General features: G+C 42.4%; 1 protein-coding gene across 1 annotated transcript in view; it reads right to left on the reverse strand.

Moving 5' to 3' along the window:
• The window catches only part of IARS1 (isoleucyl-tRNA synthetase 1), a 98,354-nt gene that overhangs the window by 43,913 nt on the left and 28,546 nt on the right, over positions 1–25,895 (reverse strand). The window contains exons 8-20 of the mRNA XM_081103200.1: positions 24,443–24,530; positions 24,176–24,236; positions 20,507–20,602; positions 14,573–14,695; positions 13,966–14,057; positions 11,713–11,811; positions 9,861–9,987; positions 7,958–8,031; positions 6,751–6,945; positions 5,107–5,193; positions 3,602–3,685; positions 2,601–2,745; positions 1,200–1,320 (exon numbers count right to left, since the gene is read on the reverse strand). Coding sequence (XP_080959326.1) covers positions 1,200–1,320; positions 2,601–2,745; positions 3,602–3,685; positions 5,107–5,193; positions 6,751–6,945; positions 7,958–8,031; positions 9,861–9,987; positions 11,713–11,811; positions 13,966–14,057; positions 14,573–14,695; positions 20,507–20,602; positions 24,176–24,236; positions 24,443–24,530 — 1,392 coding nt within the window. The remainder of the gene's footprint in view (positions 1–1,199; positions 1,321–2,600; positions 2,746–3,601; positions 3,686–5,106; positions 5,194–6,750; positions 6,946–7,957; positions 8,032–9,860; positions 9,988–11,712; positions 11,812–13,965; positions 14,058–14,572; positions 14,696–20,506; positions 20,603–24,175; positions 24,237–24,442; positions 24,531–25,895) is intronic.

Below are 25,895 nucleotides of genomic sequence, written 5' to 3' on the forward strand. Positions count from 1 at the left end.
TGTGCAGCACTGGGAAGCCCACCTACTTCATCAGACCTACCCATCTCAGGTATCTGAGTTAATGCTTTCTAGAATTTTCCACCCTGACTTCCGGTTGTTCCATCATAACCTACTTCCCAACCTCTGTATAAAACCAAATTAATTGCTGTAGGTAACAAATACAGGAAAATGTCTACTTCATTATTGCTTTGCTGTATTTCCTAATTTTTCTAGACTGAACAGGACACTTATTTAATAAAGTAGACTTGAAAATAGAAATTTAAAAAATCTATATACATAAAAGGCTGAGCAACCATCCTACCGGTAGCTATGATGTGCAATGACCATCAGGGGGCAGACGCTACGACCAGTAGCTAAGACATGCACTGACCACCAGCAGGCAGACGCTCAAGGCAGGAGCTGCCGAGCCGCCGTGACTTGGCAGTGGGGTTCTCAGGTGATGCACCCTGGAACCAGAAAAGAGGTAGCCTGATTCCAGGGTACATCACCCGAGAACCACCCTCTTGCAATCTGGGACCCCTCAGGAGATGTCAGAGAGCTGCTTTTGACCCAATCCTTGCAGGCCAGGCTGAGGGACCCTACCTGCCAGAGGGACCCCACTCATTCCGCAGACTCCCTCTGAGCTGCGGTGCCACCTCAGGTGCAGTCAGCCAGGGAGGGACTGCTGGAGGTCGGCTTCCAGGGTGTGTCCAGCCCGTCTAGCCCAGTCCCGCCCACTGGCCATCTTCTAATTAATTTCCTTTCAATGTGCACGAATCCATGCACTGGAGCACTAGTAAAAAAATAAAAGACCTACTAACATGTATTACTTAGTGAGTACCTACTACCTACCAGATACTTGAAGTACATGATCTCTATTAGAGCCTTAGAATAACTCTAGCCAGGTGTTTTTCACAGAAAGAAACTGAGGTTCCCAAACGAGGAAACAGGCACAGAGACCCCCAGCACGGAGCCTATGAAGGGATGTAGCCACTGGGCATCCTCAGAGATGATCCCCCAGGCCTTGGAATAGCACCTTCTACAACTACCCTTGACAAAATTATATTTGAGTGTTGAAAGAAATAACTATCTACTGTTCTTTATCTCTTAAAATTTCTATAAAATCTCCATTGTTTATCAATAAAAAGTTAAATATGTAAAGGGCAATCATAAAGATTAAGAGTCCTTAGTCCTGGGAGGAGGGCCAAAGAGAGACACACCTGCCATTTCGGTCTCAAAGAAGGCAATGAGCGACTGCATGAAGGACAGGATCCACTGGTCTGTAATGTTGGCACTTTCTTTAACCGTGTTCTCATTGTAGAGGAATTCCATTTCTTCCTCCTAGGAATTGACAATTATTGAAATATTCTGTTTGCTTGGGGAAATTAATGTAAAGAAATGAGCTGTTTAAAGCACTTAAACTGAAATAGCAAATACCACGCCCCGCCTCCCCCAATTCAGGCCCACTGGCAATCTAAATTTCTAATTTTCAGTAATATTTTCAGGATAAGCTCTAAACCTGGGATATTAAGTCTTCAATTAGTGAATTACATTTTTGAGAGAAGGAGAAGTTAGGAAAAAAATTATTCTTCTGCACCAAAGAATGATTATGAATTGAGAAACATTCCAAAATATTGTCAATAACTATAGGGTATAGTTACTTTAAATCTGAGGGAGGAACGACAATAAAATTTGCAAGCACTGGATGACTGTCTACAAATTGAAAATGAGCACTGATTGTAGAGCCCCTGTCTTGCTGCCATGCCCAGACCAGGCGCCAAATCGGCAGAGGCTGCAAAGTGGCCCTGCCTAAGAACTGTGGGCCCAACAAGGTGGTTGGAACAAAAAGCCAGGAGCACTAGGGACCTGGGGAAAATGACTGCCTTTCTCAAACACAGGGGAAAATGTCCCCTGGGAAGCTTTATTAGCAGACCTAGACAAGCCAGAGGCAGAAGCAGCAAGTGACCAGACTGCTGGAGTGTGATGTTGAAAGCTCAGCTTCCCAAACCAATTTCTCATGAAGGAATAACATCCCATGTTTAGTCAACAGTAATTTACCAAGCAATTCTACTTGTAAGATGCTGGAGGTAAAAAGATCAGTGGTACCGGGCCCTAACCCCAATGGAGTCCTGAAAGCTAAGACAGGAGCCTGCGTCATGGAGCAGGAGAGGCAGCTTCTCCAAGAATGTCATGGGCAGCAGGACACTGCTCGGGAGGCACTTTCATATCCATCACAATCATTACTTTAAGTCCGAAGACCCCAATGAGAATTTCTCTCACTCAGAGGATCAGCCCATAGGCACCCATGGAGGGCCTTTACTCTGAGACAGTAGCTGACCCTTCACTGGCTCTGCCGTGCCCACCCCCACTTGTTCCACAAGGGAGCGGGACTGGCTGACTAAATGAATGTCCAATGCAACTCTTCTACAGGTGAGGCTGCTGTCTGCACAGGTGAGCTTGCCAAGGAGCCCCAGTCCCATGCTACTGGCACAACAAGGACCCCGGATAACTTTACCGATGGCCTCCCAAGTGTCTCTGACCCTCCACACCACAGGGACTGTGCAAACCCAGCTCGACACAGCTGGGAAGGCAGAGCTCAACCACAGCACAGCAGTCCATACCTTCTGCAGCCTCAGGACATTCTGGATGAAGAAGCGATAGGCATTGTACCAAGGGAGCAGCACGTCCTTCAGAACATCGCGAACACCTTCCTCCTTAAAGCGGAGGTTTTCTGCTCTCACCACAGGGGAGTTAATCAGATACAATCTGGAAGAGAAAAATTATACCGAAAATGAATGTAGACAGTAAACAATTATTATGTGACATTTTGACAGGGCAACACCAAAACTAGCATTTCTGCTACAAAAGGGGTAATTATGAATACTCTTCTCGTGGTCTATTTAAAACTGATAAAGCTCTTACTGTTACATGCATGAGGCCAAGCACATTATAAAAGGAGATGTAAGCCCAGTGCAGGCCACTGGTGGTGGGTGCAGCAGAGCCCAAAGGCATCGGCCAGGCCCTCCTCCCAGAACAATGCAGGCACCAAAGACTCCCCAGGAGCAGCTGTGTGTGCTCTGCCAGGGAAGAGGGCTGGGGGGCTTTTAATTTGAACACTCAATGATCTCTGGATTTGAAAATGTCATCATTATTAAAAAACCACTTTGGGGAGTTTGAGTCAACATCATACAAATGTAGCTCCCCCTGTAGCAGAGATACATTTTTTAAAAAGCAAATTCTAAACCACATCTAAGGAACATGACTAACAGAATGAGAAATGCTTACATAAAAATGACAAACACACCCTCGCTGGTTTGGCTCAGTGGATAAAGCATCAGCCTGCGGACCAAAGGGTCCAGGTTCAATTCCGGTCAAGGGCATGTACCTTGGCTGCAGGCTCCTCCCTGGCCCCGATCCTGGTCAGGGCTCCTGCAGGAGGCAACCAATCAATGATTTCTCTCACATCGATGTTTCTCTCAGTCTCTCCCTCTCTCTTCCATTCTTTCTCAAAATCAATGGAAAAATATCCGCAGGTGAGGATTAAAAATAAATAAATAAATTGATTAAATGTAAAAAAAAAAAAAGACGACAAACACACACAGGGCAAAGCATGGGCTTTTACCTGAGAGCGTCAGCACCATATTTATGGATGATGGAAAGTGGATCTGGATAATTCTTTTTTCGTTTGCTCATTTTCTGGCCATCACTTGAAAAACACAAGCCAATGTCACAGTTTATCTTTATATATGGTTACAGCTATTTTCAACTGGAACACATAAATGCAAAGGGCATACAGCCAATGTTAAAGTACAACAATAAAGCTGTCTTGTCAGTATCTGTAAGCTTCTTTTTAAATACTGTGTTGAATCAACAGAGAAGCTTCAGGAGAGATGAAGGAAGACATTATAGTGTAACAGTTAAAAATACAGATGAGGCATTTACCCTACAGAAGTGAAAATCTATAGTGACACAAACCTTACAACAAACTTGACAGCTTTATTCATTGTCAGAAACACTGGAAACAACTCACTTGAGCAGGTGAAGAGTCAAACTCTGGGTCACCCACATGCTCAGCAAAGAAAAGGAAGGAACCAGATACACAAACCCCCCAAGACCCTCCAGGGAGTAACACTGAGCAAGAAAAGCCAATCCCAAAAAGTTATACATGGTAGGATTCTATTTACATAACAGACTTGAAATGATACCATTTCAGAGATGGAGAACAGATCAGTGGTTGCCAGGGGTTGGGGAGGAGGCTGAAAGGGCAGGAGGATGTGGCTGTAGTTATGAAAAGGCAACAGAGGGACCGTGAGATGTTCAAAGCGAAGGAAACTGGGAAAACTCAAAAGGGGCCTCTGTTATTTTTCACAACTGCACGCAAATCTACAATTCAATAAAAATTTCAACTGAAAATGTGAAAAAGCACAGCCTGTACAGCCAGACTGCCTGGGTACTTGAATTTACCACTTATTTATTGTGTGACTTTGGGAGAGTTACTTAATTTTCCTGAACCTCAATTCCTCAAATGTCAAAAGAGCTATGGGGATTAAGTGTGTGAAGATGTGTAATAGCTCACAACAGGGCCTACTGCCACGCCCTCACTGCACATAAAGCTGGGCACCTATGTAAATATTCATAGTTTCTTATTTTATTTATGTTTTACTTTTAATAACTTGAGGAAGTACAGGGAAAAGAAGAATAAGACTCCTATGCAATACTAGAAACCTCTATAACCCATAACTTCCTCATGTTAAAAATAAGACAACAAAAATCTATACTAAAGGTCCAGTGTACAGATTAAATATGAGCTATAAGCAAAAGAACTTTATGAAATTCTAAAAACACACACACATTATTTTATCACTAGAAGATCCCAGAAAAGACCTCCCCTTCCGTTAGGCTGAGCTCTCAACCCAGCCCTGCTTCCGAAGACAGAGGCAAGTGGGTGGGAGACGGAACGCAAAAGACGGACAAGTGCACAGGAAAGGAGTGGGATGAAAAGAGCAGCAAAATTTAAAAAGCAGAGAAGAAATAGTAGGAACAGAGGGGGGCATTCCTGAATTCCTCTATTCACAAAGGAAGGTTAGGGGAACGAAGAACCTTGTCATTACACAGGAGTGCACCTGCCTTGCAAGGACGAGCCCATTCGCAATCACATTCCTGAAAGGTGGTTGTCCGAAGAGAGCTGTGGCCAGCACCAGCAGAGTGTAAAACCTGGAAAAAATGTCAAAAAGAAAGAGTTAAGAAACAAAACAAGAACCGGAAAAGAAACCCAGCATAGGGAAAAACTATGTTTACTTGTTGAACTGAATTTCTATTTTGGATCTGTTATCCTTCTTGATAACCACATAAAGCAAAGGTTCTTAATTCTGATGACTTATTAAGTCATGTCAGGATCACTGAAAAAAATTACACACAGGACCCACTGCAGAGCAGCCCCTGATCAGAAAATGAATTGCTTTATTGAAAGTGAATAAAGGCCTGGAGCCAGATGTTGACCCAGTGGAGGACAGCACCATCACTCTCCTCGGGAAGCCAGTTGGGCAGCTACAAGGCAGAGAAGGTCAGAGAGGGATGGTTTCTCAGGACCTCCCCAAAAGACAAAACTGAAAATCAAGAGATATCACCTAGCACAGGGCCATATGAGAGTCTTATGACAAAAAACAAACAAACAAACCTCTCTCCCCGCCAAAAACAACATATCTCTCATTCAAAAGTCAAAAGATAGATGACAGCAGCAGAGGCAGTTTTTATTCTGTTGGTCAGATATCAAATATGTCGTTTATTTTGCTTGCTCGCTTATTCCCTAAAAGAACTGCATCACATCCCTGTAAGCTGTCCTGATAGTGAGGCTCTAGTCACCTCTAATCTGATTTTGAGAACATCCCAGGACATAAACTGATGAGGTTGGAGACCAGTCCCCATGGCTAACATGAACACCTGACAAGACATCCCGTTCACTAAGGACTGCTAACAGTTGCCAGATGTCACCACTCCTCTGAGAAACTCCCTGGGAAGAGGAGTTTGTGCCTAGTACTGTTCCTACAGATAAATGGATTGGAAGCTGAAAATAGCGCATCCCAAAACATTAGGCTGGAATTTAATCAGTTTGTGATGACTCCTGCAATTTGTAAAAGCAGAAAACAACACCCAAATTCCTTAAACAACTCCTGTAAAACCATTATTAATGAAAATATAATTAGAACCTGGGCCAACCAAGATCATCCACAAAAAGAAGGTAACTTTTTTATAATTAAGAGGGCAAAGGTATGGCTTTAAATAAGGCACCAGATAAAACCAATACTCAAATCCTCTCCCCATGATCTTTTAAAATCTAGATTTTTTTGACTGTTAATTTTGTAAAGTTAGTCTAACATCTAAGCACATTTCCAAGCATCCCTTTTTGCATTTGTAGTACCTCACTCTTTATCCTGTATGTACTAGTAAATACTCATTACACATTTGAGTAAATGATTTGAAATACACAAGCTATGATCATCACACATTGTTTTTTATCACATTTCCAGTGAAACAAATCTCTATACTCCAAGATGTCAGTGAAATAACAAATTCTAAAACTATAGCCTACCATGGGAGAGACGCCTATTCAAGACACTAACAGGTTGCTTGGTATGAGAAGCAGAGGGCAGGAGAGCCTCTCTCCCTAACACAGTCTTCCCTGCACATAGCTGATAAAGACCAGGTGCTCAGTAAAGTAGCTGCTAAATAAAATGAAATCAACAAAACACTTAGAAGAACAAAAAAACATACCATCCTCTGGTTTGATCAATGCCTTCAGCAATGAAGTCTGCAGGAAATGCATCTTCAAACTCCTTCTTATTTTCAAATGGATAATGAACTTGAGCATAGGGCATGCTGCCACTCTCAAACCAACAGTCAAACACTTCAGACACGCGACGCAGCAATCCCTTCCCACAGCGTGAAGGGATGGTCAGATGGTCAATGCTAATAAACAAAAACGTGCCATTTCTATTAATTTTAAGCACAACAGAACTTGCAGTTTAATTGCCAGTAGGAAACACAATTTCCTGAAAGCTCTTCATACGAACAGAAATACTGGCAATTATCACAGGCTTTAAGAGAGCATCAGGAGTGCTCGACCTAGAAGGTTGTATACCAGAGGCCCCTGCCATCTAATGCAAGGACCGAAGCCACCCCTCCTCATTATGACACAAGTTATCAACAATGTAATTCAGCAAACCAGTTTGATTTCTATATGCAGCTCTAGGATCTGCTACAGAGACCACATCTTAACACACTGCGGACAGATCACGAGAATTCTTGCTTCATATTACAGTGTTTTACAAAGTATCATACTTTAAAAAGAGATTAGCTTGTAAGAATAATAAATAACTTCAAAATGCAATGAGTATTTAATTTTAAAGCGTGCCTTAAACATTTATGTAAAACGTTTTTTGTACTCGTTCAATAGAAACTTATCTGGCCACTGGGTGAAGCTAGCAATGAAACTACTGGTCTGCAATGTGTTAATAGGCTAAACCAATGGTCGGCAAACCGCAGCTCACGAGCCACATGCGGCTCTCTTTGGCCCCTTGAGTGTGGCTCTTCCGCAAAATATCACGTGTGGGCGCGCATGCATAGTGCAATTGAAACTTCGTGGCCCATGCGCAGAAGTCGGTTTTCAGAAAGGAGATAGACGAAACAAGTATACAAGATGAGTGTGGATGGGAGAGTTGGAAGGGGTCAACCTCAGCGAACGTACCTTAATCAGATTGAGGACGTTTTTAGCAAAGGCCAGCTTAGGAGTATCCTAATTAAGTTAGTAACAATGTACCTACCTAGATAGTTTAAGTTTAAAAAATTTGGCTCTCAAAAGGAATTTCACTCGTTGTACTGTTGATAATTGGCTCTGCTGACTAATGAGTTTGCCGACCACTGGGCTAAGCCAAAACTCGGAATGACAGAGCTGACATGAATCACACACTTAGAAACTGACCTCTCTCTGTGGAGATCTGAGACCTTTGTTCCTGACAGTTCTTCAAGTTCTGCCATTGACCCAATGCATACTATCTGTCAAAACAAAATTAAAAAGCAGGAGTGCTGCAGAGGCAAAGATCACAGGGTTTATTTCTGTAGCATTCCTATTTAGTTTTAGAGGCCTCTGATCTTAAGGACATTTACCACCAAAATGGCTAACCCTCAGGAAAGACAGGTCACTCTCTGAAGAAGTGAGCAGACTTCCCTTCCTTGCTACCAACCCCGTATCAGAGGAGGCTCTACATGGAGATTTTCTTTTTTTTTTTTCTTTTTTAAATATATTTTATTGATTTTTTACAGAGAGGAAGGGAGAGAGATAGAGAGCTAGAAACATCAATGAGAGAGAAACATCGATCAGCTGCCTCCTGCACACCTCCTACTGGGGATGTGCCCGCAACCCAGGTACATGCCCTTGACCGGAATCGAACCTGGGACCTTTCAGTCCACAGGCCGACGCTCTATCCACTGAGAGCATGGAGATTTTCAACATTCACAGCCATCATCTCAACAAGCATTTTTTGAGGGTTTACTGTGTCCAAATCTGCAAAAATGACGAGCAGAAGTGAAATGCCTAGACCAGGGGTGGGCAACCTTTTTGTGAGTGCGTGCCAAGACTAGCAAAATCTCTGACTCAAAATTCTTCTGCGTGCCAACCCTAATTTGTTGAGAACGTGTTACGCCTACTTGATATCTCTTAAGGTGTACGTATGTGAAGAATCTTGAAGAAATAATAAAATTCATTCGAGCGACAAAAACACAGTATATGATGATGAAAAATACATTTATTTTTTAATGTATACATGTTATGTAAAATTATTTATTTATCTAAGATGCACCTACACTGAATTTATCTGAAAAATAAAAAAGTCGATATTAAGAAAAAAATTGTAAATGGAAGATTATAAGAGAGGGTTTCGCATGCCAGCAAATGTTACTGGTGTGCCATGTTTGGCACGCGTGCCAGGGGTTGCCCACCCCTGGCCTAGACTATTACTCTAAGCTAAGGCATCTTATTTTCTTCCTGGCACTTGAATTTGATTCTTTAAGCTGGAATCTTCTGAAGTGAAAGCTAGAACTAAATTATTGTGCAGAGTCAAAATAGTCCTACTGCAAGATGTCAGAATTATGTCTGGGTAAGGAGGCTGAGATGGGCCCACTGAGGCGCTCCCAAAGGAAGCCATCTGACAGGGCTGCTGGGGCTTCTCCGCGACCTGGAGGCACCCTGGTCTCTTTCTTCGTCCTTCCTAACTGGTCCTGAAAAGCCTTGATTCAGCCACACTGGAAATTTACTGAGGTCCCTGGGCTGCTGTGGCTCATGACGGCTCTAATGCTCTTAGCTTTCAGTGATGGACAGAAAGCCCCATCAAGGGAATACATCTAAAGTCCTACATATAACATTTACATAGACCTAATCTCATATACAATCACTTGGTTTTGTAGGTTAAAGGTCTGGAATGCTTGGGTAATTTTTTTTCAATCTTCCTTTTCCATCACTATAAGTTGGACTTAACATGCTATGACTTAGTGCAGAGTATCTGTTCTGTTCATAAATAACTCACAAGAAGAAACAGAGATATGAGCAACACAAACAACTTACTGTGTGGCTTCCCTGAGAAAAATGGAAATTACATTCACTTTTACACAAAGGGAAATTGTTAAAAATTGCATTAGAGTCAAAATAAAGTTAAAGCTCTAAAAACATTCTTATTTATGTCATTATTATAGGAAGGAATGAGAAGAAGATGAAATAAGGGGCAAAGAAAGAAAAGAAAGAAGCCATATTCTTCTACCTCATATTCAGATGGAACGAATGAACAAAGGGCCTCAATAAAAATCAGCACATGAAAGCGCCACAGCCTCACCTCCTCGAAGTCCTCGCTGACCCACAGCGGGATAGGGGTGCCCCAGTATCTGTTTCTGGAAATTGCCCAGTCTCGTGCATCTTTCAGCCAATTTCCAAACCGCTTTTCTCTCACAAACTCCGGGACCCTGGATGAGCAGATCAGACACCAGATCACCCGAGAACATTACTGAGTAAATCTGTGAAGGGCACCTGCATAGGCTTTGTGGACCAGACTCCCTGGAAACGCTGAGCTCACTCCTGAGAGGTGGTTTTCTGCATGGGCAGCACCAGATGGCCCACAGTGGCAGCACCTGCTGTGAATTCATCCCAGTGAAAATGGCTCTTTGGTAGAAAACATCATCGCACCCAGGCTTCCCTCCCGTGGCCTCCCCTGGGAGACAGCCACAGTCCTCTGAACAGTCACCACGTGCTAGCTAGCCTGGCCCCGCTCCTATTTAGTTTCTGGATCACCCACACAACAGCGCTTATTTAATTGTGACTCACTGGCGTGGGAACCAATCACCTAGAAAATAAGAGTCCGAACAGGTAGGGTATTGGTAGCTGGCTGGTAGATGCCTCCCCAGGCTCACCTGCACATTGTACATTAGGCTCCAGCAATGAGGTAAGTTCCTTAAATGTGCTTCTCACCTCAATGCCTTAACTAGTACTATGCCTCCTCTGTGATAACCTTCACCTGGCAGAACTCCCATCAGCAACTCCTCCCCCAAATTTTTATTGTCTCAGATTGATAAATGGCACCTATCCTTTGAGGTTCAGCTTTGCAGAAAAACTTAACAAGTTTAAGACCAATAGGGTCCCCTAGTCCTGTATCATCGATGGCAGTTTATAGGCTGGCACCTCCCACAGGACACGCGGACTACGAATATTCCATACCTAGCAAATCACACATTAGGAGAACGAAAGAGCGTTCGAGGTATAAAAATGAAAGAACAGCTTTTACTTGAGAAATCAGAGTCACTTCGCTGGAAAAAAAAAGAAAGAAAGCTATAGCCACTTCCTTTAACCACCCTGAAATGCTCCCCATTCTTCCAAAATCAAATGCAGTCTTTAAGTTCTTATGGGGAGTAAAAAAATAGTGATTACCCTCCAAACTCTCAGTGTAAAACATACTTTTGCTATACATAGATCCAGTCTTACTTCATTTTTGTAACAGTTGAGTAACACTTTTTTTAATGACTGGATATTAGCTAAGAGCTTTTGTCCCCTCAGTGCAAAGACCATCACAATCTGGGAACTCAAAAACTATCAAAAGTAGTACAGCTGATCCTTGAACATGTGTCTGAACAGCAGGAGTCCAATTATATGCCAATTTTCTCACGTGACCCACGCAGTTCAAACCCGGGTTGTTTAGGGTCAACGCCAAGGCTGGGAAATCACAGATGTGGAGAGCCGACTGTTACACATGGATTTTTGACGAGGCAGAGATTCGTGCTGCCAACTCCAGTGTTTTTTAAGGGCCAACTGTCATCATAAATGGCTTTTGTGGATATATATCCAAAAACAAATGTTTACCCTGAAAATGACTATTATTTACGGCTAATGAACAATGAGAGTACAGACAGATGTTTTTCAGTCATCCCATTCTGTAAAATGAATAAACAGCAGTTTCTCATTTCCATTTGGCTTTTTTAAAAAAAGTAAAAATACTCTATATGCCTTATAATAAAAAAATGGTCCTTTGTTATATCTCATTTAAATTGTTTTGTGTTCCTAAAAAGAAATAAAAATAGATGTTACTACAATATATAATAAATGATGGCTATTAAAATTATTGATTTGGGGGAGTGTAAACCAATACTTACTAACTGCATGACAAAGAACATTCTGAAGACACACATCTTACTGCTTACCAGTAACACAGGTCATTGTTCCTCATCAGCTGGTCCACCATGTGCTCAACCCGCACAAACCAGCTGGGCACCGCTTTGTAAATGAGGGGGGTATCTGATCTAGGAAAGCAGAAATGGAGGTGTGGCTGGTCAGAAGGTGTGCAGGCACCCAGGACAACCACCTTTAGTGTCTCACTTATGTCACCATCACCTACTTGGCATTCTGCAAAAGTAATGTCTACATCCTCAGTATTGGTCACCACCCTCCACAAAATCAAGAAAGGCAAGCTAGTAAAAGAATACAAGAAAAAATATAGAGTTCTCCTGTTGTGTGACAGCTGTCCAGGAAAGATATCACATTCACTCAGCTTGTGTGGTTCAGTGGTTGAGCATCAATCCATGTATTAAGAGGTCACGAATTCAATTCCTGGTTTTGGGCTTCATCCCCTGTGGAGCCTACAGGAGCAACTGATTAATGTTTCTCTCTCATCAATGTTTCTATCTCTCTCTTCCTCTCTCAAATTAATAAAAACATTGAAAAAACAGTATCACACTCAGCAAAAATGAGGTCTGAGAACATAACATTAACCCTAACCCTAACCATAACCCTAACCCTAAACCTAACCCTAACCCACGGAAGATTCCATTTCACCCAAATCTTTATAATCTTGTATTAAAACTTATTATCACATACATCTCACTTAATTCCATCAGAAAATTTTAGAGATATATCTCATTCTAAAGAAATGTGACCCCCAACACAGAAGATATTAGTCCCTGTAGGATGATAGAAAATATGCACATACATCTTTGCCCCTGGATCCTGGCAAAGAGCTCCTGAAACCCTTCTAATTTTCTGGGTGACAAGAGTGTCTTTTCTTCTAATGAGGTGCTTCTGTGTGGGCCCTTGGATGGGGGCTGGTCACTGGAAAGATGAAGCCATGATAGCTTGGAATTCCAGCCCTGTCTCCATCCTCCTGAGAAGGGAGAAGGGCTGACAATAGAGCTAATGGTTGATCATGACTTTGTGGTGAAACCTAAAATCTTAAAAGTACGGGGGTTGAATGTTTTTCAGGTTGATAAATGCATCCATGGGAGGGTGACACACACCAACTCCATGGGACACATGATAATGCTCACAGGACCCTTCCAGACCTCTCCATTAGGCTGTTCACCTGCATCCTTCAATAAATGTGTTTCCTGGAATTCTGAGCCTGACTAGCAAATTAATTGAACCCATCCATGGAGGGATTAGATGGAACCTCTCAACTAAAGCCAGTCCGTATATCAGGGATTAATCTTTGGGACCTGGTAATGCCTCTAGATCAGTGGTTCTCAACCTTCCTAATGCCGTGACCTTTTAATACAGTTCCTCATGTTGTGGTGACCTCCAACCATAAAATTATTTTCGTTGTTACTTTATAACTGTAATTTTGCTACTGTTATGAATTGTAATGTAAATATCTGATATGCAGGATATATTTTCATTGTTACAAATTGAACATAATTAAAGAATAGTGACTAATCACAAAAAACAATATATAATTATATATGTGTTTTCCGATTGTCTTAGGCGACCCCTGTGAAAGGGTTGTTCGACCCCCAAAGGGGTCGCGACCCACAGGTTGAGAACCCCTGCTCTAGATAGATGGTGTCGAATTGAATTAAATTGTAGGACACCCAGGTGGTGTCACAGAGAAATGAATTGCTTGGTGTGGGGAAAAACATCCACAATACTGGGGACTGAAAAATGTCAGAGTGTAGTGTTTTATATAAGTTGTAAAGAAGATCACAAGAAAAATAAGTAGGAAATGGTCAGCATGGCTCAGTGGTTGAGTGTCGACCTATGAACCAGGAGGTCACAGTTCGATTCCCAGTCAGGGCACATGCTCGATCCCCAGGGTGTGGTGTGCAGGAGGCAGCCAATCAATGATTCTCTCTCATCATCAATGTTCCTATATCTCTCTCCCTCTCTCTCTTCCTTCCTCTCTGAAATACATAAAAATGTATTTTAAAAACAAACAAAAAAAAAACCAAGAAATAAGTAGGGAAGAAATAGGTTTTCTTTCTTGTCTGTGTCTGTATTTCTAACACAACTCCTGAGAAAAGAAATAACTGTATGCATTTATAACATTCTCCTTGGAGCAAGAAGGCAGTATCCAAACACAAGCTCTAAAGAATACAAACGAGATAGAAACCACAAACTGGTGGAGTGGCACAAACGTAAGTGTACGCACAAATCAAAAGCTCTGGCTAAAACAGTCCCCTCCTCACCTCCAGCAGAAAGGGTAGCTATGAGTGAAGGTGCTGGCAACAAGAAGTCGGCCTTGTTCCTTCAGCATCCTGATGATATTTTTGTCAGCATCCTGTTAAAAAATTAAAATGTAGCTACTGAAATATCCTCCAGTATTTAGTAACATAATATAATTGAGTATTTATAACTAAAATCTGGTATTTGGATACCTTTACTATGAGTAAAAGGCACAAATAACAAATGTATTATATAAATAATGCATCTATACTTTAGCCACCATGTAACTGCACGCACTTTTAAAATACATGCCATATCATTAAGGTAGTGCAGTTTTCAATCAGCAATGACTACTCCAAGGTCACAAAGTTGCTTCATGAGTCACAAGACAGGGCCCATTTTTCCCAACTCCTTTAAATTACAGCCTGCTTCCTCTAAAAATACTAGATGCTCGAATGCAGCTGATAATATCCGTCTACCTGTACTGATTTTATGCACTGAAGCAAAACAAAACAGAAGCAGCTTCCTAAAAAAAAACACAATCCAAGATGTGGAAGCTTTTTGATAAAAACTGATGAATAAAAACAGTCCGATGAAACCGAGACCTTTCTATGCCTTACAGTCACAGACCTTCACATACTGTCCCATGAAATCTGTCACTTCCGCTGTGAAACAGCCTGAAGCATCCACAGGGCACACAGGGACAGAATCTTTCTGAATGATGTTGAAGTCCATACAGACCCGATAGTCATCCTGGGGCGAAAGGAGAGAAGAATAAAACAGTTCAAGTGTATGAGGAGGTAGTGCAGTTTTCAATCAGCAATGACTACCCCAAGGTCACAAAGTTGCTTCATGAGTCACCAGTCAGAGCCCAGTATGAGGGAGGTTTACAGGAATAATTTTCTGTATTCTCATACATACCTCTAATCAATTGCAATTATCCTCTCAACTAAAGTTAACTCAAAGACTGCACAGAGATTAACAGAGCATTATAGTTGCGGAGGATTAACATCTAGCCTAGTCTAACCAGACATTATTTCACAGACCCCTACATATATGAGAGTATCCACTAAGTGAGATGACATCCTATCTAATAACAGACAACGATGCAAACTGACCATACCTTCGCAACACCCACCACTGGCTAATCAGAGCGACATGCAAATTAACCACCAAAAAAGATGGCAGCTAATTTGCAAATACCGGCTGGGAGTGAAGACTGAAGACACGGTAGAAGGAAGCCAAGCAACAGAGCCAAGGTAGCAGAGACAGGCGGGAGAGAAGCAGCAGAGATGGGAGGGGTAGGAACTGCAGAGAAGGGCGGGGTAGGAACGGCAGAGACGGGAGCGAAGCTCTATTCTTGCAGGAATCTTCCTGCAACGGGCCTCTAGTAAGTATATTAAAACTAATTAAACTTGACTCATAACACCAACATGTATGCACATACATGTTATCACCAAAACAGAAGCACCTACAGGTGTAAGGCATGACCTATTTAGTCCTGCATGATACTTGGTATGCATATGGATTTGCACCCTGTCGAGGGGTAACTGAGAGATCACAACACTGAGTATCGCTCACCTAGATTACCCACAATGCTTCCGGAATACATTTTGAGCAGTGTGAATTCGAGCAAACTTTTATATAATGCTGGATCACACAGTGCTCTGACATTTTACTACTTAGCTCGTTTAAGTTTCACCACTGTGAAGAGGACTGACTGGCGCAGTTTAACCAGGTGTTCCCCTTAAAAAAACCAGCAACTATCTCCACTGAACAGACAAGGAAGCTGTAGCAATGCTCCCGTTCAAAACCAAACAGCCTGGCTCCAGATTCCAGTCTTTATTGTGTTATGTTGCCCAAACCGAAAAAGGATTGTCTTAGGGTTAGATGGAGAAACCACATTCTGTTTGACTCCAAAACAAGATGGAAAGCCAGTGTGTTCCCACCTGGCCCTGTGTTGTGAGGGGTTCCCTAGTGATGAAACATGTGGGTACTTGCCCATAAAGGAAGCCCAGAAGCCCGGCAATTTGAAATATTTAGTTGAGCCCCATCCACCTTGACTAGCTAAGAGCAGCATTCCCGAATGGAGCCAGAAAGACAGGTCACGGTCATTCAGAAGTATGACTCTGCAGGGGCCACATAGTGTCTCACCTGGCAAATTGCCACAAGGGAGGGCTCTCAGAGGATCTCTACCAAATGGCGTTTAGAGGCTGTAGTTCAGAGATCTGATCTTCTATAACATTAATCTGCCGGGCATTCAGGCAGATATATAAGGTACAGTATTACTACAGGAAATGACAAATAGTCATGTACAGTTAATGTAAATTATTATATTAATATCAGGTGGACACCTCAGTGATGAGACATTACATAGCTAAGTCCTGACAAATCTCCCACCCATCTGACACCATGCAGGTGAAGTATTATGGACTACATATTCCCTATGATGTACTTTACACGCCCAGGACTATTCTGTAATGAACAATTTGTACATTCTTTTAAAAATATTTTTTTATTGATTTCAGAGAGAAAGGGAGAGGGAGAGATAGAAACATCAATGAGAGAGACACATCAATCAGCTGCCTCCTGCACGCCCAACACAGGATCAAGCTTGCAATTCGGGCTGTGCCCTGACTAGGAATCGAACCCGGGACCTGTTGGTCCATGGGAGGACCCTCTCCCATCTGGCAACCAACAAAATGTTCTCTGTTTAAAAGACTGTTTCTGTTCCGCCTGTTGGGTTTTTTAGATTCAATTGTTGATATGGATTTATTGCCATTTTATTGTTCATAGTTTTTTCTTTCACTTCCTTCATTTTCTTAAAGACCCTTTAACATTTCATGTAATACTGGTTTGGTTGTGATGAACTCCTTCAGCTTTTTCTTGACTATGAAGCTCTTTTATCTGTTCTTTAATTGTAAATGATAGCTTTGCTGGGTAGAGTAATCTTGGTTGTAGGTTCTTGCTATTCATCACTTTGAATATTTCTTGCCACTCCCTCTGGCCTGCAAAGTTTCTGCAGAGAAATCAGATGACAGTCCTATGAGAGCTCCCTTGTTGTTAACTGACTGCTTTTCTCTTGCTGCTTTTCAGATTCTGTCTTTGACCTTTTGTGTTTTAATTACGATGAGTCTTGGTGTGGGCCTCTTGCATTCATTTTGTCTGAGACTGCACTTCCTGCAATTGTATGTGTATTTCCTTCACCAGATTAGGGAAGTTTCCTGTCATTTTTTTTTTTTAGTAAGTTTTCAATTTCTTGCTCTCTCTCCTTCCGGCACCCCCACGAAGCAAACATTGATACACTTGAAGTTGTCCAACTCTCCTTACACTATCCTCATAATTTTATATTGTTTTCTTTTTGCTGTTCTGATTGGAAGTTTTTTGCTTCCTTCTATTCCAAATCACTGATTTGATTCTGGGATTCATCGACTTTATTGTTGATCCCGTTACTTATTCTACATTTCAGTTGGTCTCATCTTCTGACTGGTCCTTTTTTATGCTGATGAGGTTCTTACTAAGTTCACTGAGCATCCTTATATATAGATTGTGTGTCACTCCTTTGTCTACTTCTTTTTCTGAAGTTTTGTTATGCTCTTTCCTTTGGGACATGTTTGTCTCCTTTTTTTTTTTTGGCTATCTCCCTGTGTTTGTTTCTATATGTTAAATAGAGCTGCTATGTCTCTCAAGCTTGGCACAGTGGTCTCATGTAGTAGGGGTTCTGTAGGATCCAGCAACACAGCTTCCCCTATCACACAGGCTGGGCCCTTGAGGTGTATCCTGCTCCTACTGTGGGGCTGTGCCACCATCCTCTTATAGTTGAGCCTTGATTGCTGTTGGCATGTCAATGGGAGGGATTTATCCCCAGGCTGATCAGCTGCAAAGACTGGCTGTGACCACAGACCAATAACCTCCAATTACTGTAGGATCAGCTGTGTAGGATACCACCCCAAAGAGCAGGACTTACTTCAATGGGGGTCTGGTGTCTGCTGAGTCTACCCCTTGAGTGTGTTGCTTGTGGAGGTGGTTGGGTGGTGTTGCTTTGACGTGGTCTGAAGGTGTCCACTGGGTGTGCTGGCTCTGGGGCTGCCCAGGAGGTACAGGCCAAGGTCAGCCACTGCCTGTGTTCTGCCTGGGACCATCCAGTATGAGCTACAAGGTTATCTGCAGTTGGCTGCTACTTGTGCTGGGCTTAGACGTGCCCAGGTGAAGTCAAGTTGCTGGAAACCAAGGCCGACTACTGCTAGTGCCGGGGCTTGGGGCCACTTCGTGAGAGGTATGGGGCACACTGAGGTCAGATGCTGCTTTGAGAGACTTTAGGGAATTCTTAAGCATGAGCCAACATAGGCTTTTGGTATGAATAAGCCACTGGAAACCACTTGGGTAGGCCTGGAAAATCAGCAGGTCTGGGGCCTGGGGAAACAGTGATAGCCAGGCTGAGACAGAGTCTCAGAGATGATGCTTGCAAGGCTCTGTGCCGGGAGGGTTCATCAGAGGAACACTGGCCTCAGCCAGCACCTCTGGTCTTGAAAAAAGCTGCCCCCACAGCTCTCACCCCGATGACAGACCCATTTGTTTCTGCTGTCTTTCAAACTGCTGCCCCAGTGCTGGAGATCACAGAGAATGAGGCTGACTAAGTCCACGCATGGGCCCTTTAAGAGTAATAGGTGGGGGTCTAGCTGCCTTAGCCTCCCTTAATTCCAGCTGGTTTTCCCAGCCAGAAGTTATGACGCTGGGAGGTCTGGTGAGGGGTTGAGAACTCCTGAGGTCCGGACCTCTGCAGATGAGATAGCCTTCCCAATTTTTATCTGCCACATGGGGAATGGGACCAGCTGGCCTGCACCTCCACCTCTCCGACTATCTGGGTGTAGCTTCTACTCTAGTTGTAGGACTCCATCCAGCTAGACTTCAGGTGGTTCTGAAGTTTAGTTGTAATTTTGGTGTGGTTGGGGCAGGAGATGAATAGAGCTCCCACCCAATTTGAATAGTGAACAGGTTCTAGGTGATATTAAAAAATCATTAAAAAAAAAAAATCATTCATTTTATTGGGTTCAACATTAGCATGGCGGTTATAATAAAAATAAAATGCCTTGTGCTGGCTAGGTGACTCAGTTGGTTGGAGTGTATACCAAAGGTTGTGGGTTCAAATCCCAATCAGGATGTATACAGGAGGCAATCGAGCTGTTGTTCTCTCTCACATCAATGTTTCCCCCCTTCCCCTCTCTCTAAAAATCAATAAAAACATGTCTTTGGGTGAGGTTTAAATGAATAAATATAGAAAAATAAAATTTCTTATCAATCAGAGATATGTACAGATATTTAGGATCTGCTCCAAAACTGTCCAAATTAAAAGCATGAGGGAAGGTGAGGGATTAAATAGATAAAACAGAATTCCCAAAATGTTGAAAATATAGCAGGATGATGTAAACATAAGGACTTATTATCTTTACTTTTCTCACCCCTATCACTGACAAAATGATCAAGCTGAGAGGAGTCTGTAGGGCCCAGTACATGCGGCACTCGCAGCAGTGAGAGTGTACACTCTTTGAGCGTCACAAACTATAGAAACACTCTCTATAGAAAGATTCCATTTAATCCTTCCAGGTCTCCACACAGGCAGGTAGTAACACCCTGTTACAGGAAAGGTAAAGAAACTCTAGAAAGGTCAACTAATTTATTGCAGAGCTTTGACTTAATGTGAGTTCTGGTTTGCTCTAAAACACGTACCCTTAATCCCTATACTCTTTTATTCATATACAAATTACATTAAAAGAATTACATTTTAAAAAAAGAAGAAATAAAAGGAAAGAAAAAAAAGGAAAAGAAAATTAAAGAAAAAAGGATTACATTTTCAGAAAAATTACTTTGGACAAAATTTAAAATTCAGCACACTCTCCCACCTTCAAAAGAGAGGTCGAATTCTCCCTTCTGAACGTGCAATATTTAGCGAACAGCACTGCAGACGTGATGGGAACCTTGATTTATCAAGTAACTGTGTGACTGCATGCCCTCATCAAAACTCACAGAACTGCACGTCATAAGAGCAAAGTGTCACCCTGGCCGGTTTGGCTCAGTGGATAGAGCGTCGGCCTGAGGACTCAGGGGTCCCAGGTTCGATTCCGGTCAAGGGCATGTACCTTGGTTGCAGGCACATACCCAGTGAAGAGTGTGCAGGAGGCAACTGATCGATGTTTCTCTCTCATCAGTGTTTCTAACTCTCTATCCCTCTCTCTTCCTCTTTGTAAAGAATCAATAAAATATATTTAAAAAAAGAAAAAAAGGAGCAAAGTGTCATGTAAATCAAATATGAATGAATCAAAACACAGCATGCCTTTGAAGACCAAATGTCCTTAGCCCACCATTTTAAGAAATCAGATCAGGGTGAAAAGACATTGCAGATACAAGTTTTATAAGCTTGCAAAGAGGTTGACTGGTGTTATCCAACAGTGGTAACCAACACAAAAAATGCATGCACACAGGCAAACACACATACACAAGACAACAACAACTCAGTGGCCACTGACATTTCTTTCTTATAACATTGGTGAGATATATACTACTCACAGCACCGAAGTAAGGAGCTTGATGTACCACCCCAGTGCCTTCTTCCTCCCTCACATAATTGTCGACAAGCACTGTAAAAGCGCCATGCTCTTTCCACTGGAAAAGAAATGATGACAAGATTAAATGACCAAACAATACCAGATCATAATATGATAACCATTTTTAGAGCCCAAAAAACTTTTAAAATGAAATTATTTTCAGGGATGGAAATGGCAATAATTCATGCTGGAAAGAACCATGCTAATTCTATACATCACATGAATAATTCATCCCTAATAATTATCTGAAGTGGCAGAAAAAAATGTCCAACTTTTTTAGTGCAAAAACTGGGGCTTTTCATTATTTCTCCTGGACTGAACCTCTCCCCGCAGCATGCTGTTTATCAGTCTCAGAAAACACACTCCTCAAATTATTCCCGTCCTGGTACATAGTTAACCCTTGAACAATGCAGGGCTTAGGGGCACCAATCCCCATGCAGGGAAAACTGAGTGTAACTTTTGATGCTACAGTTGGCCCTTCCCATCCTTGAATTCAACCAGCCATAAATTGAAAACTGTATTTTCAATTTGCAGTTGGGAATGCAAAAAACTGTTATCTATCTATTCATGGTTGGTTAAATAAAATACATGTATAAGTGAACCGGGGCCTTATTGAAGGGTCAACTGTATTTTCAGTCACTGCATACACTTTGCTTCTCTTTCTCCTTCCAGTCCAGCTCAAGTTATTCAGCAGTAAAAGGCAAACCTTGAAAGAAATGGGGGGGGGGGGGGGGGATGGTGTAAAGAGCTACAAGTTCTATGTTCTATTTGCAGACATTCTACCCTCAGAGGGGAAATGTTTCCAATTTGACTTCATTTGTAACAATAAAGTTAGGTTAGTACATATAAAGCTACAGACTTACTTTTTCTACCTTCATCTCTTAGTATTTCTTTTCAGAAGCCCTTTGTTTTAGCCCAACTAAAACCCCTTTGCTTTCTTACCTTTCTGCGTTTGCAAAAAGTACGTTCAGAAATGATTTTCACAATTAAACCTACACTGCTATGAAAATGTATTAGTCTTTCCATGTTTTAAAAATATTCTGGTTGTGCCCTAGCTGGTTTGGATCAGCGCATAGAACATCGGCCTGTGGACTGAAGGGTCCCAGGTTCGATTTCGGTCAAGGGCATGTACCTGGGTTGCGGGCAAATCCCCAGTAGGAGGTGTGCAAGAGGCAGCTGAATAGATGGTTCTCTCTCATCGATGTTTCTAACTCTCTATCCCTCTCCCTTCCTCTCTGTAAAAAATCAATAAAACATATTTAAAAAAATATTCTGGTTGCATTTGTATTTCACGTTGAACCCAGAACAAAGTTGATGAAATGGTCTGCCTAATCACACACCAGCAATGATGAAGCTGGGACCTGAAACAAAGCCTTCTGGTTCAAAATACAGCACAAGGGCATCACAGCTCTTTAACTGTTGGCACTTGCTTAAAAATAAACATGACAAATAACTATAGACTTTCAATTGCTGTAACCTAACTCACCTGAAAATGTTTATGGTGTTGTGTGACAGGTACTGAGAGGTGTGTCTTCAATGATTTAAACATGGAGAGAACATGGGTGTCCTCAGAATCAGATGTAAGAATAGGGAACACAAAGGTATTTTGCTACTTATACCTGTATACCAAGAAACCCTCACTGCATTCCCATCTCTCTGGGTGCGGCTCTGGACCAAGGCCTGCTGAGGCTGGCCAGCAGTCAGCACAGAGCACTGGAGTGCTGCCCCCACACACTCTCACAGCTCCCATTCAATACTTCAGAGCATGTGTATTTTATTTTAATTTTTTAAAAAATATATTTTATTGATTTTTTACTGAGAGGAAGGGAGAGGGATAGAGAGTTAGAAACATTGATGAGAGAAACATTGGTCAGCTGCCTCCTGCACACTCCCTACTGGGTATGTGCCCACAACCCAGGTACATGCCCTTGACTGGAATTGAACCTGGGACCCTTGAGTCCGCAGGCTGATGCTCTATCCACTGAGTCAAACCGGTGAGGTCAGAGCATGTGTATTTTAGATACATAACAAGTGATTCTGTCCTAATTCAAGGAATTTGCAGCTTTTGTCTAAAATTCACAGGAGGTCCCAGAAATGTCAGGAAGCTGAGTGAATCGGACAGGTCCTATTTATCATCTGTGTACTGAGAGCGTATTCCACTGACTGAACCCAGAGCTCCTATCTAGAGTGTCCATGTGCATTCTCTGAGAGGGCTCAGCTTTCCGCGGGCTCTCAATAGGGCCTGTAATTCAGAAAGCTGAGAAGTCATTGATCTAATGGAAGAGTTTTAAGACAAAAACACATGAAATATGTTAAGATACGTGAGAAAAGGATGCAATAATGGCATTATTCCGAGGAACACAACCAAGAGACACTTCAGAAAACACTGTTTTGCAGATGACATCCAAGTTCAGCCTTGAAGAATAGGTTATATTCGAGCATACAGGCCATTTCAGAAAGGTGAAGCAAATTTAAAAAAGAGAATGTAATGAAAAGGAAGGCAGAAAAGGGGCGGGGGGGGGGGGGGGGGAATCACAGCAGTTTGAGGCAAAAGATATGTTAGGGGATGTGGCTAGGAAGCAGGTCTGCCTCATGCCTAGTGGAGAGCACCCGGCAAGGAATGTGTTGGCAAACGAAACTACAGGCTCACAGGAAGGGACCAGACCAGGCAAAGCGTAGGGATAACCACCAGCAGCAACAAGTAATGAGGAAAAGGCCCCTAGTTAGGAGACAAAAACACAGGGAAGCACTCAAGGAAAGACACATGTGGGCAATATTGTGCAAAGAGTCCACAAGGCTGAGGTCATCTGCACTAACCAAACTCAACCTCTGCATTGAAAACAGAGATAAGCAAATGTTTTACCCTGGGCCGCAATGCAAGTTTTTTTATGGCTAATGCTATGCCAAGCTGAATATATTTCTTACATAATATACAAAGCTAGGTCAGTTCTGAGGGCGTTGCTCATCATTTTAGTCTAAGACAAACATGTCAAATCATTGGATGACCAGCGGCCACCGGGCTGCATGCCTCGTTTAAATAAAAGACATGCTTGTTCTAAGACCTATAAATGAGGATTAATTCCTGCTGACCTTGTTGTTTTGTTGGTGGTTAGGTTTGCAACTATAGCTGCAAATTCTCTGTCAGAAAAAGAAAACCACATAAAGCACCTTTTTGATTCCTAAGAGACTAAGTTACTAAATGTGTGAGCTTTGCGGTGGTGCCTAGATTTAAAGGACCCACCTAATCCATTTATTGGAAATAAATTCTGTTTACTTTTACACACAGTTTTATTCTGAGCATTATCCTAAATTTATAAAATAGCCAAAAACAATCCCTCATATTCCTTGGGAATATGCAGACCATAAACAATATATATATACACAATGAATCTTATGAAATGTGACTTCTTATGCAATTTGAGAAAAGTATTTTTAAGATTATTAGTACAAGAAGGCAATACAAACAGAACTGAATCCTGTTAACACTAAAGTAGACTGCTTCAAGTACATTCATGGAAAGAGCAGAACAAGCAGGCCATGTGAAGCCCACACCAGCTATCATTACACTGGTCCAGTGATCAATACTACAGAGGGTGGTGGAGAGCACTGTGGTAGAGCTCCCTAAGCTCACCTTCACAAAATAGTCAAACAGGGGCCTGTATTTCTTGCCTTGGAGAGAGGCACCTGGAAATCTAGGGAAAAAAGGAGGAACGCAAACGCACAATTAGATTCAAATTATCAACGAAACTAGGTTGCACCCACTGCCTTAGGTTACCGAACAGACTAGTACTTAAAATAGTACTTAAGTACTTAGTATTAAAAATGGTAATATACTTAAAGCTAAACTTGAAAAATATAACTTTTGAGTAATAAAGTGTCTTTTGATTTGTATATTTACCTTTCAAGGATCTCATAGTCATTCTCCAATTTGTAGAGGGCCGGTAATCTGGCTTCCATTAAAATGAATGATTTTCCTCTGACAACATCTATAAGAGCAACAGGAAAAGAGGACTTCAGTGACAGCCAGATCGTGGCTTACTCTAAAGACAAACCTCAGCTCAGCTCTACCACAGGCCACCTGAACCAGCGTGCCCAGCACTCAGAGTAGCACTGCCGATAGGGCTAGCACACACTACTTCCTACATACATGACAAAGCATAAAAAGCAGCAGGCAGCTCAATTGTCATTAATTGCACCTCTAGCCATTTAAAGTGAATTAATCTTTATTTTCTCCTACCAAAGTTAATATATGTGAATGAGTCAAAGTCCTAACATTAACAAACCAAGAAGCTCACAAACACAAGCCCCCATAATATAACTTTTCAATATCTTGGTAGCTCTCTTCTCCTTCTGGCACCCCCATGTGAATGTTAGTACACTTGAAGTTGTCCCAGAGGCTCTTATACTATCTTCATATTTTTGGATTCTTTTTTCTTTTTGCTCTTCTGATTGGGTCTCTTTTGCTTCCTCATATTCTAAATCGCTGATTTGATTCTAGGCACCCTCTATTCTACGTAGCTCATGGATGTGTAGAGCTATAATCTGGTGTGGTCTGAAGGTAGCCATTGGGCACACTGGCTCTGGGGCCACCTGGCAGGATCTACAGAGGGATCTGCAAATGGCTGCTACTTGTATTGGGCTTGAAGCGCCCAGGAGAGGCCCATTGTGAAGCAAGGCAGGCTGCTAGTGCTGGGTCTCACTATGGCTTCAGAGATTTTGGGAAAGTCTGAAGTGTGAGCCAGGACAGGCCATTCATATGGAAACGCTGCTGCAAACAGTTTGAGTGGGGCTGCAAGTTGGAATGTGCGGTGTCTTTGGAAATCACCAGGGCTGAGTCAGGAAATAACAGTGTGAGCAGGGCTGAAGGAAACTTCGATATGGCTGCCAGCTCTGAGATAGGGCACGTTTCAGCAGAGGAACAATGACTCCTGCCAGTATGCCTGTCTGGGAAAGCTGCCCCCAAGTTCTTGCTCTGAGGTCAGACAATTCAATTCCTCCATGTATGTCCCTGGATCCCTCCAAGCCGCTGCCCCAGGGCTCGGACTCAGAGGAAACAGGTCCATGTAAGTTCGTGCACCGGCCCTTTAAGAGGGACTGCCTGGGTCTTCAGCAGCCTCCAGGTCACCCAGCCACAGTCCCCACTAGTTTTTAAAGCCCAGAGTTATGGGGACACATCTTCCCATTCTGGAACCCTGGGCTGGGAGTCTGCGACCCTCCGCTCCTCACAGGAGGCCTCCAGAGCAAAGATATCCCTCCCAGTTAAAAAAAACAGCACATGTATCAGACCTGCCCGAGTAAACGCTATTCTGGATCAAGTTGGCTGTCACGAAAGGTGGAATTTCTTTTCTTTT

This window comes from Myotis nattereri (assembly GCF_964212035.1).
Source record: "Myotis nattereri genome assembly, chromosome: 12".
NCBI lineage: Eukaryota > Metazoa > Chordata > Mammalia > Chiroptera > Vespertilionidae > Myotis > Myotis nattereri.